At 40.4% G+C, this 17321-nt stretch overlaps 1 protein-coding gene across 1 annotated transcript in view; it reads right to left on the bottom strand.

Annotated features, from left to right (window-relative positions):
• Positions 1-559: 559 nt before the first annotated feature.
• Positions 560-17321, bottom strand: part of Golph3 (golgi phosphoprotein 3) — a 32624-nt gene continuing 15862 nt past the window's right edge. Inside the window, exons 2-4 of the mRNA XM_028884411.2 lie at positions 13632-13763; positions 9545-9659; positions 560-2425 (exon numbers count right to left, since the gene is read on the bottom strand). Of these exons, the coding sequence (XP_028740244.1) occupies positions 2001-2425; positions 9545-9659; positions 13632-13763 (672 nt within the window). The 3' untranslated portion in view covers positions 560-2000. The remainder of the gene's footprint in view (positions 2426-9544; positions 9660-13631; positions 13764-17321) is intronic.

A 17321-nucleotide genomic window follows, 5' to 3' on the forward strand; every position in this document is an offset into this window, starting at 1 on the left:
GGCTCAGCGGTTAAGAGCACTCACTGCTCCTGCAGAGGTCCTGCCCTCGATCAGCTCCCTGCACCACATGGAGGCTCACACCGGATGAACTCTGGCAGACACCAAGCACTCTCAAGTACACATACACACATGCAGGAAAAACACATACACATAAAATAACAAAATTAAATTTTAATTTATTTTTTAAATTTCAGTGTACTAGTGTCAGTTTTCAGTATCCATGTTTGAAAACAACAGAAACAAACAGGTTATTCTAATGTCTCTGCCCATGCATCATCATAAAGGGGATGGCAAACTATTACCCACAGCCAGCTAGCTGTCTGTCTCTCTAATAGTTTCCTGCCGTTTATTTGTATTGTCAGCGACAGCTTTCATTCAGCAGAACTGAGTTTCCGCAACAAACACCATATGCGGCTTGCCAAGTTTAAAGCGTTTCCTAGCCGGCTCTTTTAAGACAGTTTGCCAACCATGCAGCTGAAATGTTACTATGCCATACTAAGTAAAACTTCCCTTGAAGCAAAGAAAATGACACAAAAATCAAATGACATGCTCACTCTGATTCAGGCACTTTCAAGATCATAGTTTATTTATTACTTCAGATAAAAAGATAGTATACATATTAGGAAGTCCCTTAAAATTCAACTCTAAAGTTATACGCATCTAGTATTTTTGCATCAAATGTTAACCAAAAGTTTCTAGACACCTGAAAGCCCCACTATTAACATGAACTATGGTAATAAAAAATTTGACATTTAATTTGTTCAATGTATAGTATTTACATTATGAAACCAATGGTACATAAACAGTGATAAAGAATAAAATCAACATTAAAAAGCAGAGGTTTGTAGTCTTACAATGTGCTAATTATCATAATTGTATATAAAATTAAAACATAGCAGAGCTTTCTTACAAATTTCTTAATCATCTGAGTTGCAGTCGTTACTTGCTACCAATTTACATGCAACATCTGCTAGAACTGATATCTGATTTTCTTTTCCTCAAGAAAGGATGAGTAGAAATGATATTTTGGAGCAGACATTAATTTACTTGAAGATAGGGGGGAAAAGTACTCAAGATTAGTACTGGTCGCAAGCCTCTTTCCTACAGAAATCATAAAAACAGGGAGAGTTAAAGGAAAAAAAGACCCAAAAGAGATGTACAGGCAGAGTATCACAAGGGGCACAGCTCCGAAGAGCCCTGAACGACCACACATCTTCCTCTCCTCAATGATGGGAGGTCCATGTGCCATCAAATAGCAGTGACTGAAGCGAGTGAGGGGCACCAGGTGCACAACTAATTCAATTTTGCAAAGTACTGAGATGAGGCAGAGGTGGCCAGAAGACGGGGCGATTCATCTATAATTCCAACTATATACAGCATAAATGGAATGCAGCCCATCTCAAACTGGCTCTGTGAAACAACTGGACCTTTGTGATTTATAGCTAAAATTATAACAGAGTTACACAGGAAGCAAAATCCAGGGGCATTTTATATTACCTATTTACTGTGCTGTTTCAATTGAAAAATAATTTTGCTAAGTATACATCTCAACTGAGGTCTATGTAGAAAATGTCCTAATAGATACAGATATTTACCTTTGGTGCGTTGAAGGCCTTGTTGTGACTTGTCTGAATCATAGGCAGAATGCCAGGTGAATGTGCACGTGTGGGACAACTCAAGCTGAGGTAATCCAAAGCTGTGCATGAGGTGACTGGAGGGACCCTGGAGTCCAAGTGCACCAGAAACCCCAAAGGTAACAGTGAGGATGGCAGGAGGGAATGGAGTGCCAATATGGCAGTAAGGTTGCTTACCAACAGAAAGAGGAAGGCCTCTCGTACCAGCAGAATCCTGCGCACACACAAAAAGAAATCGCCACCCACCGTTTTGTAGAACAAAAGCCAATTATTAGAGTGGGAAAGTACAAACTACAGAAAACCAGAAGTCAATAGAAGAAAAACTACTGGTTCGCATGAGAAAAAGGAAACATTCCATTCTGACAGTTACTTGGTAAACGCAGCTACCACGGCCCATAAAACTTCATTGGTATTGGCCTTCAGACACTCCACTTCTGGGTCTAGGTCGAGAAGCTGCCGTACTCTCTTGGTGGCTAAATCATACTGCTCGTCCAGAAGAGGGGCAAAGGCATTCTCCAAAACATCCGAGGCATGGGCTAGGTAAATGAGGGCCAGCAAGCGCTTGTCCATTCGGTGAGGGTCATTTACCCATTTGTCAAGAACAGCTTCTTGTACCTTCTTGATGAGGCGCTGCTTAATGTTGTTATTGGTGAGAGGATGTGTCGTCATGTCAAACAGGAGGAAGTTCTGTTTCTCTGTCGTCAGTACACCCTTTTCTACCAGGTTTTTAGCTAATCGTTCCCGTACATTTCTTAACTGATAGTGCAATTTTAATGGATTCCACGTCTCACCTAAAGAAGAACATTCCAAAGTTAGAAACGGTGGGTATTATTTGCTGAACTGCAATAATAACAACCAATGAACCATCCGATAAGCGAAGGAACTTTGTTCCTGCCCCTTCCCCACTAGATCAGGCAGTCCAAGCGCTGGGTTCAAGGCCAGCAGCCAGCGCTTTCTCAGGCACAGCAGTCTTCAAACCACAGCCGCCCTTAATCTAAGAAAGTACTCAACCACACACTAAGTTTTGTTCCTGCCTGCTCTGGCTGTTATCAAAAAGCAGTCAGTAAGGCGGAATGTAATGTGGGGGGAACACACTCACCAGGTGGAGGCAGGAGGATAGCAAGTGGGAAGCATCTGGGCTACAGGTATACAAAGCATCACAAAGGCCTAGGTTCAACCCTCAATACTACAAAAAGAAAGAACAAACAAACAAAAAACACCAAAACCTCTACAATATAAAAGCAGCAAATTTTCCCCCACCAATCTTCGACAGATGAAAGGAAAATAAAAATAAAGCTCTTGATTATAAGCTATTCCTGAAACTGCTACTAAGCCCATCTGTAAAGTTTGTGTGGACAAGGATGAAAAGTTGTGTGGACATTGTTTTGGGTTTTGTTTTGCTTTGGAGACAAGGTTTCTCTGTGTCATCATCTTTGCTGTCCAGGAACTCATTCCATACACCAGACTGGGCACAACCTCAGAGATCTGCCTGCCTCTACCTCCTGAGTGTTGGGATTAAAGGCGAGAGCCGCCGCCGCCGCCACCTGGCATTGTTTTCAGTTCTTAAGTCTGTAGTCTATAGGCCCTTACTTTTGAGGCAAATATTTAGTTAAACTAAGCATTTCCCATTAAAATCATTTATTTTTCACCCCAGCATGGTGTCACAGGCCTTTAATCTACAGCCTGGTCGACAAGGCGAGTTCCAGGAGAGCCAGGGTTACACAGAGTTTAAGGGGAGGGAGGAGGGAGGGAGGGAGGGAGGGAGGGAGGGAGAGAATGAATGAACCATTTATTTTCTTGTACAAAATTTGGTAAGAAACAAAAATATGAGTAACTTTGTTTACCTTTCAGATTATATGTAACAAGTCTAACTGTATTTTCCAAATGATCACCAATGAATACACAACTATTTTTTGTAGTTTGGGAAAAAAAATACTAAAGTACTTTTCTAAACTACACTTTAAAATCAACCTCAAGCACCTTTCTTCAATGTAAAGAGTCTAAGCTACATTACTGAAACCAGTAAGATGGAGCTATTAACTGAAAATGTACTTAAATTTTCAGTTCCTCAACTTTACAAGACACATTTTTAAGTACCAAAAGCCCTAAGTGGCTGGTCATTAGTTACTCACTAGCTAGCACAGAACACTGTTAGCATCACAGGAAGGACTAATGAACTGTGGCACCTGGAATGTATTTCTATTTAGATGGCCACAGAAACTATTCTAATTGTATCACCTAACAGTAAAGAATATCCTTGACAAGAGCGCAATGGTTAAGAGCACATGATGCTCCCACAGAGGACCAGAGTTTGATCCCAGCACCCACATCAGGTGCCTCACAGCCACCTGTAACTCCAATTTCCAGGGAAACAATGCCTTATGACCTTTGCGGGCACTTGGTACACATACAGGGACACAAATATAAAATAAAAATTCAAAGACTAGCCGGGAGGTGGTGGTGCACACCTTTGATCCCAGCACTTAGGAGGCAGAGACAGGTGGATCTCAGTGAGCTTGAGGCCAGCCTGGTCTACAAAGTGAGATCCAGGACTGTTAACACAAAGAAACCTTGTCTTGAGGGGGGGGAAAAAAAACACTAAAAGACTATCCTGAACAGCAAAGCAATCCTTGCTGTCATTAGAAATATGTGGAAAATTAATTTAAAGTGACTGTTTGCAGATACTGGTCATAAAGCATTCCAAATCTTTGACTCTCGCTCGGATAGTGAGACACAGAACTGCCAAGTACACTACCTAGAGGCATATCCTAGGGCACAGAGCAGAAGTAAGGATTCCAAGCACAGCACAGCAGCCACCCTGACTCAGTCACCCTGCCCAAGTCTCAGGTCAACCGTCAAAATAGCTAAAGCAACTGAACAATACGAGGCAGAGTACAGACAGTCCACAGACCTGCACTATAGTCTCAAGTCTCAGAAAACTAAGCCACACAAGTCGAAGTGAGAAACTGCGAAGCTAAGCAAAAAGACAAATACCAAAAAGTGCCAGGAGTTTTCAGAGAGGTGAGAAAAACCTGAATACCAAACTAAGCTGAGGGGAAAGGCCTGAGTGTCCAGGACATAAAGGGACCCAAAAAGACCACACTTTAGAACAAGGCTGAACTAGTCTCAAGTGAAAACTACTCTAGACCTGTACTATCCAAGCTTTAAAGCATGATCCACAAGTAACTTAAATGTCTGTCTACCAAAGCAAAAGCCAACACTTTTCCCCCTGGGGGAAGGGAGACAATACTGAGATTGAATTCAGGACCTCCCACATGCTAGGCAGGTACCCTAAAAATCAAAACACTCTTTGGACAAAGATGGCCAAGTTAAAGCACTTAACAATCTAATATTCACAATGCTGAGTGTTCAATTTTAAAACAGTAACAAAACATTAGATTTGCAAAGAACAAAATGTACCCCAAAACTAATGGGAAATGGAAATAGCCGAAGGATTTTTTTTTTTTTTTTTTTTTTTTTGGTATTTTGAGACAGGGTTACTATGTGTAGCTTTGCGCCTTTCCTGGAACTCACTTGGTAGCCTAGGTTGGCCTCGAACTCACAAAGATCCGCCTGCCTCTGCCTCCCGAGTGCTGGGATTAAAGGCGTGCACCACCACCGCCCGGCTCTGAATCTTTTTTTTTTTTTTTTTTGTAGATTTATTTATTATGTATACAGCATTCTGCCTGCATGTGTCCCTGCAGGCCAGAAGAGGGCACCAGATCTCATTACAGGTGGTGTGAGCCACCATGTGGTTGCTGGGAACTGAACTCATGACCTTTGGAAGAGCAGTCAGTGCTCTTAACCACTGAGCCATCTCTCCAGCCCCAGACAAGGATTTTTAAAGAGAGCTAGTACAACATCTACATAATTTAAAGGAAATGTGCACAAAACTATTTCTTAGGAAGAATAAATTATCTGGGACAGCCTTTTATTACATTATTTGGTATGTATTTGTGTGCACATGTACATGACTCAAATGTGGAGGTCAGGGCAGCTTGCAGGAGTCAGTTCTTTCTTTCCATCATGTGGAATCAAACTCAAGTTTAGGTCGTCAGACCTGGCAGTAAGTACCCTTAACCTCTGAACCTCTCACTGGCCCAGAGAAGAGTCATTACAATTTTATAATTTACTTTGGAAAAGGAGTTTAAAGTATATGATAAAAGGCTGGTACTATGAATTACTAATAATTAAGACCATTTTATGCATTTAAAGAAAAGCATTTCAAATAAAAAGTCACAATAAATCAGTGTCTGCAAGTGCATGCGGGCTCAAGTGCGCTCATACACACACAAAAAAGCAAGTTACTTGATAAGGTAGTATTTACAATGTTCTTGGAAATCACAGTATGTATGTATATGTATATATATGTATATATATATATAAAATCAAGAATATAAACATTAAGACTTAATGCTAATCTTCTAGAAATTACAATTAAGTGAGAGAAACCTTCATAATTTACTGGCTTAGAATAAATTGGGAATGGGGCCCTAAGAACAAAATGAGGCATTAGAAATGATTTAATAGTAAGCGTTATTTCTAAGTAAGGAGCTACATCCAGACTTCCAGAAAGAACCAACATCTAAGAACGGAAGAAACAGCACAAGCGCACAGGAGTGATGACCAAGGTCTTAGGACTTCCAACTTGACCTTATCACCCGACCGCTGGGGTTTTGGATTTTACTGTCTCCTAATGCCACTGTCAAGAAGGCAGACAACCCTAAGGTACAATCTGACAAGATATATTAGCTGACTTGGGAGAATTCAAATTAATACAACATAAGATGATAACCATTTACATAAATACTTAAAAATCTATATTTGAATTTTACAACTAACTATACCTACACTAATCTCTAAGTTATCAAAGACATACTATCTCCTAAAAACACTAGCTAGTTAGTTATTACTGTCTGAATACACTAATATTTTCACAGAACTACAGTGCAACCCAACTGTGTTCTAACAGTCTGTCGGACAGGACAGGCCTCACCCTCCAGACATCTTGGCTATCCATCTATTCCCGAACACTGAACTCAGGCAGCCAGGCTTGGCAGCAGCACCTGCTTGTATGCTGAGCCTTCTCACTGGCCCACTCTAATCTTCTGAAAAGGCATATTTCCTTTTGTGTGTACAAATTTTACCTTTTAAAGGTCTAATCAAAAGTTTCCCTTCAACATCTACGTTTCCTCAGATTTTTTTTCTGAACCACCAAACTTTTAGAGAGCCCTAAGTAGTAAAGTATTAGACACGTAGACGGTCTTTGAAAATATTTTAACATCACTTCAATCTGCAATGTTTCCTTTAAGTTCACAGTGCCTAGGTCAGTACTATGCACCACTGCAATCAGACAACACACCACACTTGTCTGTTGCTGATACTTCTACAATGCTAGGCAGGGCAGGCATCAAATCCAGAGTTTTGCACATTCTAGATCCTTAAGGATCAGACCTCTGATGAGGAAAACTTTGAAACAATTGAAATTTCAAAAGAAAAGAAAAAAAATGTTCTCACCACCAAACTGGCCACAGACCTACATACTTCAATCCACAGAATGGACAGCTCTGTGAGAAAGCCACTTGCAGCCAATGACAATCTCAATACACCTGGGGCTCACATGGTGAAGGAGAGGGCTCTTGCATGTTGTCCTCTAACCTCTACCCTGGGCCAGGGCACACTCACCCCTCCCATACACACTAAAATAAACAAACAATTTAAAAAACTTAGGTATTAACCAACCAGCTGAAATCTGGTCCATTTGCTCAACAGGAAGCAGGTGACTGTTTTTCCCCTGGGTCTTGTGCATGGAACTCCATCATTAAGATCCGACCAGAACCACTGTTCCCACACTAGCAATGGGTTTTGTTTTCTGCTCCCAAGCTGGATCCCCTTCTTTCATGTTAACATGGCAACTCTTTCCTAATATGTCCAGGGCCATAATAGTATACAGCAGTGATAACTGGTGTTCATATGTCAACCCACCAAATGAGTGACTCTTTGATGGGAAGCCCCATCTGGCAAGGCCATGAGGTTATTGACTATGAATGACCAGTTGCTCCTTGTATTTCTCTCATGTTCTACTTCATCTCTTCCCTAAGACCTGCACTCCTTAAGAACAGCTATATCTCCCCATTTACCATGCATTTCCATGTAATGTATACATGTAATCTCATGATTACATCTCAATCTTATGGGCACACATAAGTGTGGATAGTCAAGATGTTTTATTTAACTGTGTAATTTTGATGAATAGAAACATACTAAAATATGCTTCATAACTATATGTATTGTTCCATGTGGACTGTAGACACTTAGAAGTCTTGTTCTCCATCCTTAGCCACTGACAAAACAAACTGGCCAAACAAAGTGTCCTTATGGAACTTTCACAGAGTGGAATTGCAGGTACCTAAGCCCTTCAAAGAATTATAGTGAACTAGAAGTGATAGTACAGGTGCCTGGCCTTGTTCTATCTTCTACATTGCATATCTTATATTCAAGAGATCAATGGCACCTATGTTGCCTTAAGCTTGCTCCACAATTAACACCTTGCATATACTTCTCCACCAGTTTTACTGCAAGGCTTTAGTTTAGTAGACCAGCTCTTTATATTATTAATCACATATTCTTTGCCTCTTCCTCAGACCTCTCATTGGTTCATTTTCTTCCCTTTTTTAACCCTTGTAGCTATCCCTTTAAGAGACAGCCAAAACTTTTACAACCTAGAGCTGTTGTCAGTCACTAAGCTGACCAAGTCTTTGCCACGTGTGACTTCTATGGCATCTTCAAAGAAAGAATGCCAGTGTTCCAAAGATATGACTTTGGAAGCTTGTTTTAAATTACTAACAAGTTGCTAATGAATATGTGTGTGTGGTATACACACATACACACACACACACACACACACACACACACACACACACACACACACACACAGGCGCGTGCGCCTGGGATTTTGTAACAGCAGGAACAGAAGAGTAAGGATGTAGAAGGATTAAGAATGGAGAAGAAACAAAGGGCAGAAGAAGAATGAAGAGCACTGGCCCGTGTGTATGAAATTATTATAGCAATCTTTCACTGTTCCCTCGCTCCTGGAAGCATTTCTCTTATGGAACCCTAGGTAGGGGTTAAGGGCAGGTACCTTACCCCTACACTAATATATTCCTAATAATTAGATCTGCTAAACACAAAATTCTGACATTTATAGCCAATCTAAAAACATGGGATATTGTTTAAATATCTGCCTCATGAATTCTGACCTAATCCAATGGACATCCTACTGTATTTCAATACTTTGGGAGAAAGCTTATAGAATCTCTTCAAAGCTCACTCCAGTGAGAGGTACACAACAGCAGCTCAAGATGAAAACCAAGTTCAGTCAGCAGCCATACAATGTTAACTAGTTAAGTACAACCACCTTAACCTAGCAACCCAACCCCATAGGACAATACTGGTTTGGGTATATGCATTGTCAAAGGAAATCCAGTGATCCAGGACACTGACTAAGCCCAATGAGCCCTGGTATATGTAAGATCAAGAGATAGCTTATAGTTTATGAAGACATCCTCACAGCATGGTCCACTCTAAACATAGTAAACTGTGCCAATAATTCTGACAAAGGATTGGGGACAGGCCTCTAACTGCAGCACTCAGGAGGCAGAGGCAGGTGGATCTGAGTTGTAGTTCAGCCAGGGCTATAGAAGTGAGGAGACCTTGACTCAAAACAAACAAACAAAAGATGAAAGCTTGAAGGAAGACTATTCCATCTTATTTAGTATCTGCTCTCTTACATAAAAGGAGCTAAGAATTTTTTAAAATTATCATCCCTGCCACCATTTTTCATAATTTAAAAAAAAAAATAATTTTCTCTAAGCAGAACTCGATGTTTACATTTCAATACATCAGCTTACCACTAAGTAACTCAATCCAGTTTTGGACCGTCTCTGGAGGCTGTGTCTCCTTAACATGCTTTAGAGCTTCATCAAGAAGAACATCCCCTGTTGGAGCATCCGATTTACAGATCACCTAAAACATAAGCGGTCAGAAATGATCCAATGATACCTTTTTCCCTCATAAACTCATTAGATGAAAAACAAACAAGTATGCAAATATTTCATGCTGAGACTTTACAATTACAGTAATTCTAGTTGATGCTGAACCTTGAGTTATTTAAGGCAGAAATTCATTCATTAAAACATTATCTTAGACCCAGAAACAGAACTCTATGGAAGAGTTCACATAGTAAAGACATTTTACATGAGTAACAAAATGAATTTTCTCAAAAAAATGTCATTAAGGAAACATTGACAAACTGGAGCAAAAGAGCAAAATTAAGAACTGGCTCCCTTGAGCATAGATTAATAAAGATATGAAGGGGAAGTATAGTTTTTGTTTTTGTTTTTGTTTTTTTAATGTCACTGCTAGCGGAGCCTTAATGATTATGTAAAATTACTCTATCTCCAGCACCAAGAGGGTGAGGATGGGAGGGGGCCAAGAGTTCAGCACACTGGCTGCTCTTCCAGGACTTGGGTTGATTCCCAGCACCAGCTCACAATCAGCTGTAATTCCAGTTACAGGGAATCCAACACCTTCTTCTGGCCTCTGTAATTACAGCATGCATGTGGTGCATAGACATGCATGCAAACAAAACACCAGACACAAAAAAAGAATAAGCCTCAAGAATAAGAGTGGAAAATCCTGGGGGGTGAGTAGGAAAGCAGCCCACACTGCCACACTTCCCAGCCACCTTAGATTCCCATGGGCTTCACTCAGTTATCTCCTAAGAAACACATTTCTAGTTGAGATTCTGTAGTACCAAAATTCAATCTACTACAGCATCTTAGAGTGGCTATTAAAAATGTTAAATACAAATGTTCTCTCATACTTTTCTTCGAAAAGGTGCCCTTCTTTTTTTTTTTTTTTTTTTTTTTTTTGCTGAATCTCACAAAAGATTAAAATATATAAGATCTTATTCTTCAGGATTATACAAGAAAAATATATAACCATAAATCTAACCTTAAGGAAATGAAAAAAGTGAAATTAATTTTTGAATATTGGATTTAACCCAAGATAGCCAAATAGATATTTGGCCCATGATAGATATTTGTTTGAAAGATGAGCTATTTAGTGTTTCTACCAATACTTTTTTTGAAAAATCCAGGATGTTTTTATAGTACAGCTCAAATTTCAATAGTGGCATGATTGCTATGCTGGACAGTGCAGATCCCAGAAATATTCAGACTGTTCATTCCATAGTACTTAGTTAGACCAAAGTTCATGGGAGAGAAAAGGATCGTCAGGAGAAGTTCTTGCACATGGTGTGAGGCCATCCACCACAGTAGTGGCACCCTACCAGTGGTCACACATACACACCAACCTCCCCCTGCAGCCATCAGTTGCTCCTCAACTGGGGGTGGAGCCTCATGAGACCTCTCCACTCCATGCTGGGATGCTGACTGGCTTCATCTTGTGCAGGTAACCCCAGCTGCTATGAGTCTGCGAGTGCATGAGGGCAACACTCTGGGCCCTTTCAGTCCAGCGCTCCATACTGAGCTCTTCAGGAGGCAAATCTTACTACATTTCATTGCCCCTGCTCAAAACGAATCCAAGATTCAAACAAATTCTAAATTCCTTTAAAATTTCAATAACAGCCAGGCAGTGGTGCTACACGCCTTTAATCCCAGCACCTGGGAGGCAGAGACAGGTGGACAGGTGGATCTCCGAGTTTCTGAGGCCAGCCTGAACAAAGAGTGAGTTCCAGGACATCCAGAGCTACAGAGATAAACCCTGTCTTGAAAAGGCAAAAAAAGAAAAATAATTTCAAGGTATAATAAATATGCTCTTTTCAATAAATTCTTGCTACATCCAAGACAGAAAAGATGGAAAGAAGATAAAACAAGCCCTCTGAGAAATGCATTATATAGATAAAAGAGTTCCCAAAGGCCTCAGGGCTTTAAGAGAAAAACATTAGATTCATACAAGAAACCCCACTGGAGCTGCAACCTTAGAACAGAGAGGCCCGAGGTCAGGTGTGCAGCAGTGACATGGCACGGAGTGGGGGTGGGGGGGCAGTGAGGACATGTGGGCAGGTGCGGCCAGGACCTACAGAACAAGAGGAAAACAACCAAAAGCCAAAGGAGGGGCTATAAGCAGAGTCTCCCTTAAAGCCTTTGAGAAGACAAATCAATCACATCTCCTAACTCTGGTCTCCAAAACTGAGAAACTTCTTTCTGGCTGAAAGTCACTATGGCTGTCATTTGTTAAAGTGGCTTTAAAATGAACTAAAAACAGAGTGGTGTAAGACGCCTTTAATCCCAGCACTCAGGAGGATCTCTGTGAGTTTGAGGCCAGCCTAGTCTACATACTAGGCTCCAGGACAGATGGGACAAGAGACACTATCTCCAAAAAAAACAAAAAAACAAAAAAACAAAACAAAAAAAAAAAACCAAAAAAACACAACCCACCTAAAAAAGTTGGCTTTCAAGAACAGAAGTAACGAATGGGGAAAAACAGCTACTTGACTGTCTTAAGTAAATCAGCAATTACTTTTAAAATTTAACTTACTAAATCATATAGAATATTTTCCAACAACCTTACTTTCTTCACATCCCTCAGAACTAAACTGACTTAGTAAGTTGCTCAACTGTTTCCCAGAGTCTAGCACAGTTCATGACGTATTTAAACACTGGATGCAAAATGAATAAAGGGCAGACTATCACCAGTCGATGGCTCTTGCTCATGCACAGCACAAAACTGACTCCTGTTAGCACAATCTTTTTACTTAGGACTCTAAGGAAAAGTTCTAAGTTCTAAATTACTAAGCTGTGTATGCATTCTATTGATAACTACAATGACAACTTCCTCAGGTTGTTTTTCTCCTGAAGTTACTACGGTTGCAGACAAACAAAATTGTAACCTGTTTTATGATATAGTTATCCAAAAGAGCAATTTGTTAAATTCTCAATGCTAGCTCACTTGTCTTAACGGCAAAGGGCTGGCTTTACCGCAGAGGTGCTATAAGAGCGTTTCTATGGTGTCAGCCTGTTTCTAATCTCAGCAATTCAGGGACTGTCAGAAAATCTAATTTCAAAGCCTGCATAAGCTACACAGCAAGACTGTCTCAAACAAATACGTCCACGTTACTCCACCTACCCAGCAGTAAGTTCAAACACAGGCCTTCACACACACTAGGGGAGCACTCACTCTTAGCTGAATTCATTCCAATCCAGCAATATTACTACCTGCATGTAACTTTCATTAACACATTAACAGCATGCCTTCTTAGAAAATTATCATCCTCTGGCTTATCAGTCAGAATGTAATCTTAGTGCTCTGGAGATCGAAGCAGGAGATCTCCAGGTCAAGGCCAGCATGAGCTACATAGTGAATTCCAGGTCAGCCTTGGTGAAAAAGAGAAGACTCTTGTCTTAAAAAACTAAAAGGCAACAAGATGTTTGGTTCTGGCCTAACTTTTGGATTTATAATACAATTACTACAGAAAAAATGGTTTTGAAAAATCAGGTTTTAAAATAACATGCCCGAAGTGTAGAACAGACTGGAAGAGAAACAGTCTTGAATAGTTGAGATTGAGACTAAAGTTAAAAATCCAAAAACGAGTGTATATATTTCTGTTCTACCAACAGAAGTGCCTACCTACACCTCCACTGTGGAGAAGAGACAGAAAAAGCAATTGCAGTCTTTCAAAAAGATGGGTGTCCTATGAGTAATTAATTTGCATGAAACTTCTGAATTTTCTCAAGTTCTCTCAAGGTCTTCAGAAGCAAATAAAATGGGGCATCTTCCTAAGATGCGGTGGTCATTGATCCTAAGTGACTGACATCCTTTTTCACATATGCAAAGATCCAGAAAAACCCAGAATGCCGTCCAGTAAAGACAATTTTAAACTATTTAAACATTTTAAAGCTATTAGAAATATCATCATTTATACGAAACAAATTCTTGCAAAAGGGGGAGGGGTATTATCAGAAGTCCTCTTACCTTTCTTGTTAAAAGACTTTTTCTTCTCATCCCACAAGCCTCTAGTTGTAACCTTCCTCGCAAGGCTAATTCAATTAACATACAGCCACGCAATCCAGATGATATACAGTCATTCCAAAATGATGTGTAACCCTATTTAAAAAGAACAAAAAAAACAAAACAGCCAATTTACCTTGACTCAAATGTAGAAATATCTTTAGCCAAAGCCATTTTGAGTACCCTTCACCACACATATGTACTAAGTTTTTTCTTTTAGGCCTCCAACCAGCTCCCAAACCATGACATCGAGACTTAGTAGCTTTGAATGTCTGGCCTTAGCTCTTTCCTTGTTAGCTCTTATAACTTAGCCTGTTTCTCCTTATCTACGTTTTGCTTTGAGGCTTTTTTACCTTTTCTTTCTGTATGTCCTACACCTGTCTAGCTGGCTAGCCACTGCCTGGTTTCTGGCTCCAGGAGTGTCCCTCTTTTTCCCTCATTTTCCCCTCCTCCTCCTCTCATTCAAGCCTAGATTTCTCCTTCTATTTATTCTCTCTGCCCACCAGCCCCACCCATCTCTCTCCCGCCTAGCTATTGGCCGTTCAGCTCTTTATGAGACCAATCTGGTGCACCTTAGGCAGGTAAGGTAAAACAAATGTAACATATCTTTACATCATTAAACAAACACAGCATAAACAAGTAAGTGCAGCACATCTTTACACAGTTAAAGTAATATTGTTAAATATTGCCTAGTTAAAATAATATTACACAACACAACGTCTTTTTATAACAAAACACTAAAACTGTACTTAGTATATTGTTAAACAAGGATCTGAGGGAGGGTTGTTCTTTTTACCACATGTTCTTACATATGGATAAACAAGAAATAACTTTAGAGTCAAGACAGACAAGGTAGCACATGCCTATAAATCTAGCACTGGGGATATGGAGCATTCTAATGGCTCAAGAGTTCAAGGTCAGGGCTGGAGAGATGGCTCAGAGATTGAGTACTTATGCCTTTACAGAGAACTGGAATTCAATTTCCAGTACCTACATGGTGGCTCAAAACTGTAACTCCACTTCCCAGGGACCCAAATCTCTTTTCTGGACTCCTTGGGCACCAGACATATACATACTGCAGGCATGAATGAAAGCAAAACATCCATACACACAAAATAAATTAAAAATTTTCAATAAGTAAAAATGACAATAGAGTCCCAGCAATGGTGGCTCATACCTCCAGCATTCAAGCTGATCTGGGCTACATAGAGAAGGCTTCCTGTACTCTGCCAGGTCAAAGTGATCAGACCATTTTTAAGAAGATGGATGACCATCGGAATTCATGGAACTTCACTAATAGATGTGGAGACTTAAAGTGCAACCCTCAATGTTGTGGAATATTATTTTAAGATGTGTTAGTTACAGTTGTTTATGCTGTGGAACATTTGTTTAATGATGCAAAGATGTGTTACATTCTTTTATGTTGCATTGTTTAACAATGTGAAGCTGTGTTACTGTGCCTGTCTACAACACCTGATTGTCTAATAAAGAGCTGAACGGCCAATATCAAGGCAGGACAAAGGATAGGTAGGGTGGCAGGCAGAGAGAAATAGGAGAAATCTGGGGGGAACAAGAAGAAAGAACACAAGAGAACAAGGAGAGGACGCTAGGGACCAGCCACACAACCAGCCACAGAGTAAGAGTAAAAGTAAGATATACAGAAGAAAAAGGTAAAAGCCCAGAGGCAAAAGGTAGACAGGATAATTTAAAGTTAAGAAAAGCTGGCAAGAAACAAGCCAAGCTAAGGCTGGGCATTTATAAGTAAGAATAAGTCTCTATATGCAACTTATTTGGAAGTAGGGTGACAGGCCCCCCAAAAGAGTAAAAGCCAACAACAACACCCCAACTACTACCTTTTGTTGTTGTTGCTGGTTTTTTGATACAGGGTTTCTGTGTGTCCTAGCAGTCTCAGAATTCACAAAGATCTGCCTGCCTCTGTAATGGGATTAAAGGCATGCGCCATCACTGCCAGGCTCAAACTACCACATTTAATGAGGGGTTTTTTGTTTTTAGAAAGAGAGCATTTAGATAAAGGGAACTAAAGGGGGAAAGCACAGATAGTTCTGTCAAGGCACGATGGCACATACCTTTTAATCCCAGTGCTCTGGAGGCAGAGGCAAGAAGCAGGTGGATCTGTCATTTATGTAGACCAGCATCTGACTACACAGTGAGATCCAGGGCAGCCAGAACTGTAATTGTACCAGTAACTGATAGAAATCAAATAAGATCTAGAGCAGTCAAAGCCTTGGGAAGCCTGGGAATTGATTCCACATGAAATTACATTAAAGCTGTGTGGTTCTTGCACACAAATGGGTTCCTAGGTAAAACACCACAGTATGGGCAGAGTGCACTTCATGAAGTAGAGTGGGTGTGGTGAGTACACCAGTCTGAAAATGCTAGCTGGACAGAGTTAGCAGTTTACCTTTGATGGTGGATAGCAGAAGGCTAAATGTGACTGTCCCAACTGTTCTCATGTTATGAGTCACCCAGAAATGTCAGCAAAACAAGGTCTTTACTATGGAGTTCAGGGTTACATTTTATGAAAACCTGGGTAACTCACATAGGAAAGTAGGTGAATGGAAAAAAAAAATTCTGTGCCAAAGTTTCTGGGGTTTATCAGAAATAAACAAGATAGATGAAGCCAACAAAAACAGAGCAAGCAACAGAGTAGCCCAGTATTTTTGATAACCTCCTAGTAAAACCCTTATCACAAAAGCATGATCAGGAATTACCAGAGGGAAGTTTTTGGTTTTTTGTTTTAAAGTTCAAGTAAAACAGACCCAAAAGAACAATGAGGGTAGTATAGCTGACCAGATAACAATGCCACACGGGATTGGGTATTTTAGGGAAAAAGTGAACCCGGAGAGTACCAAGTGACTGTAACCAACCTTAGCCAGCCCAGTTCGCCAATGAATCCACAACACGGTCTAGACCACAAGTTAGCAGGGGAAGCGCTCAGTCAGGAGCTAGAGAAACACTTGGCCTTGTTTCTCTAAAAAAGGAATTACAAGAGCCTGCCGGAGGACTATATACTCAGAGCATGTTTTATGTGTGTCTCAGCAAAAATCTTCCCTCTATCCAGCACAGCAAGTTAGCCACTTCTAATAAAGGAGCTACAATCTGTGGAAAAGACTAGTAACTGGCACTATCAAGCAGCTACATTTTTAGTTCAAGAGGTAAAACTAGCTGTGTTTACATATACAGCTGTGAGGGAATAAAGAATCAATGATGTATCCAGGTGGTACCCAACTCTAACTCCTGGAAGCCAAAGGACCAATTCAACCTTAAAGAGGTTTGAAATTCTCTAATCAGTAATGAAGGAGGCATCTTTGAGGCTCAGTCCAACAAAAGGGAACAGAGCAGTCAGACTCAAGAGAGTACTTATGGTGATATTTCATTTGTACTGAAATGTGATTTTATTCGTATGTTAATAAATAAAGTTGCCTGGGGATCAGAGCTAATAGCAAGCCATAGCACAAGTCTGGCAGGGGTAGCACACACCCTTAATCCTGATCACATGACAGACAGGCCTCTGTGTGTTCAAGGACACCACCAGCACATGCCTTTAATCTCAATACCAACCATAGAGACCTAGAGGTCTGTATAGACAGGCAGTGACGAGGAGGTCATGTGGTTGGGTTTACAACCAATGAG

Source organism: Peromyscus leucopus, chromosome 11 (assembly GCF_004664715.2).
Source record: "Peromyscus leucopus breed LL Stock chromosome 11, UCI_PerLeu_2.1, whole genome shotgun sequence".
Lineage (NCBI taxonomy): Eukaryota > Metazoa > Chordata > Mammalia > Rodentia > Cricetidae > Peromyscus > Peromyscus leucopus.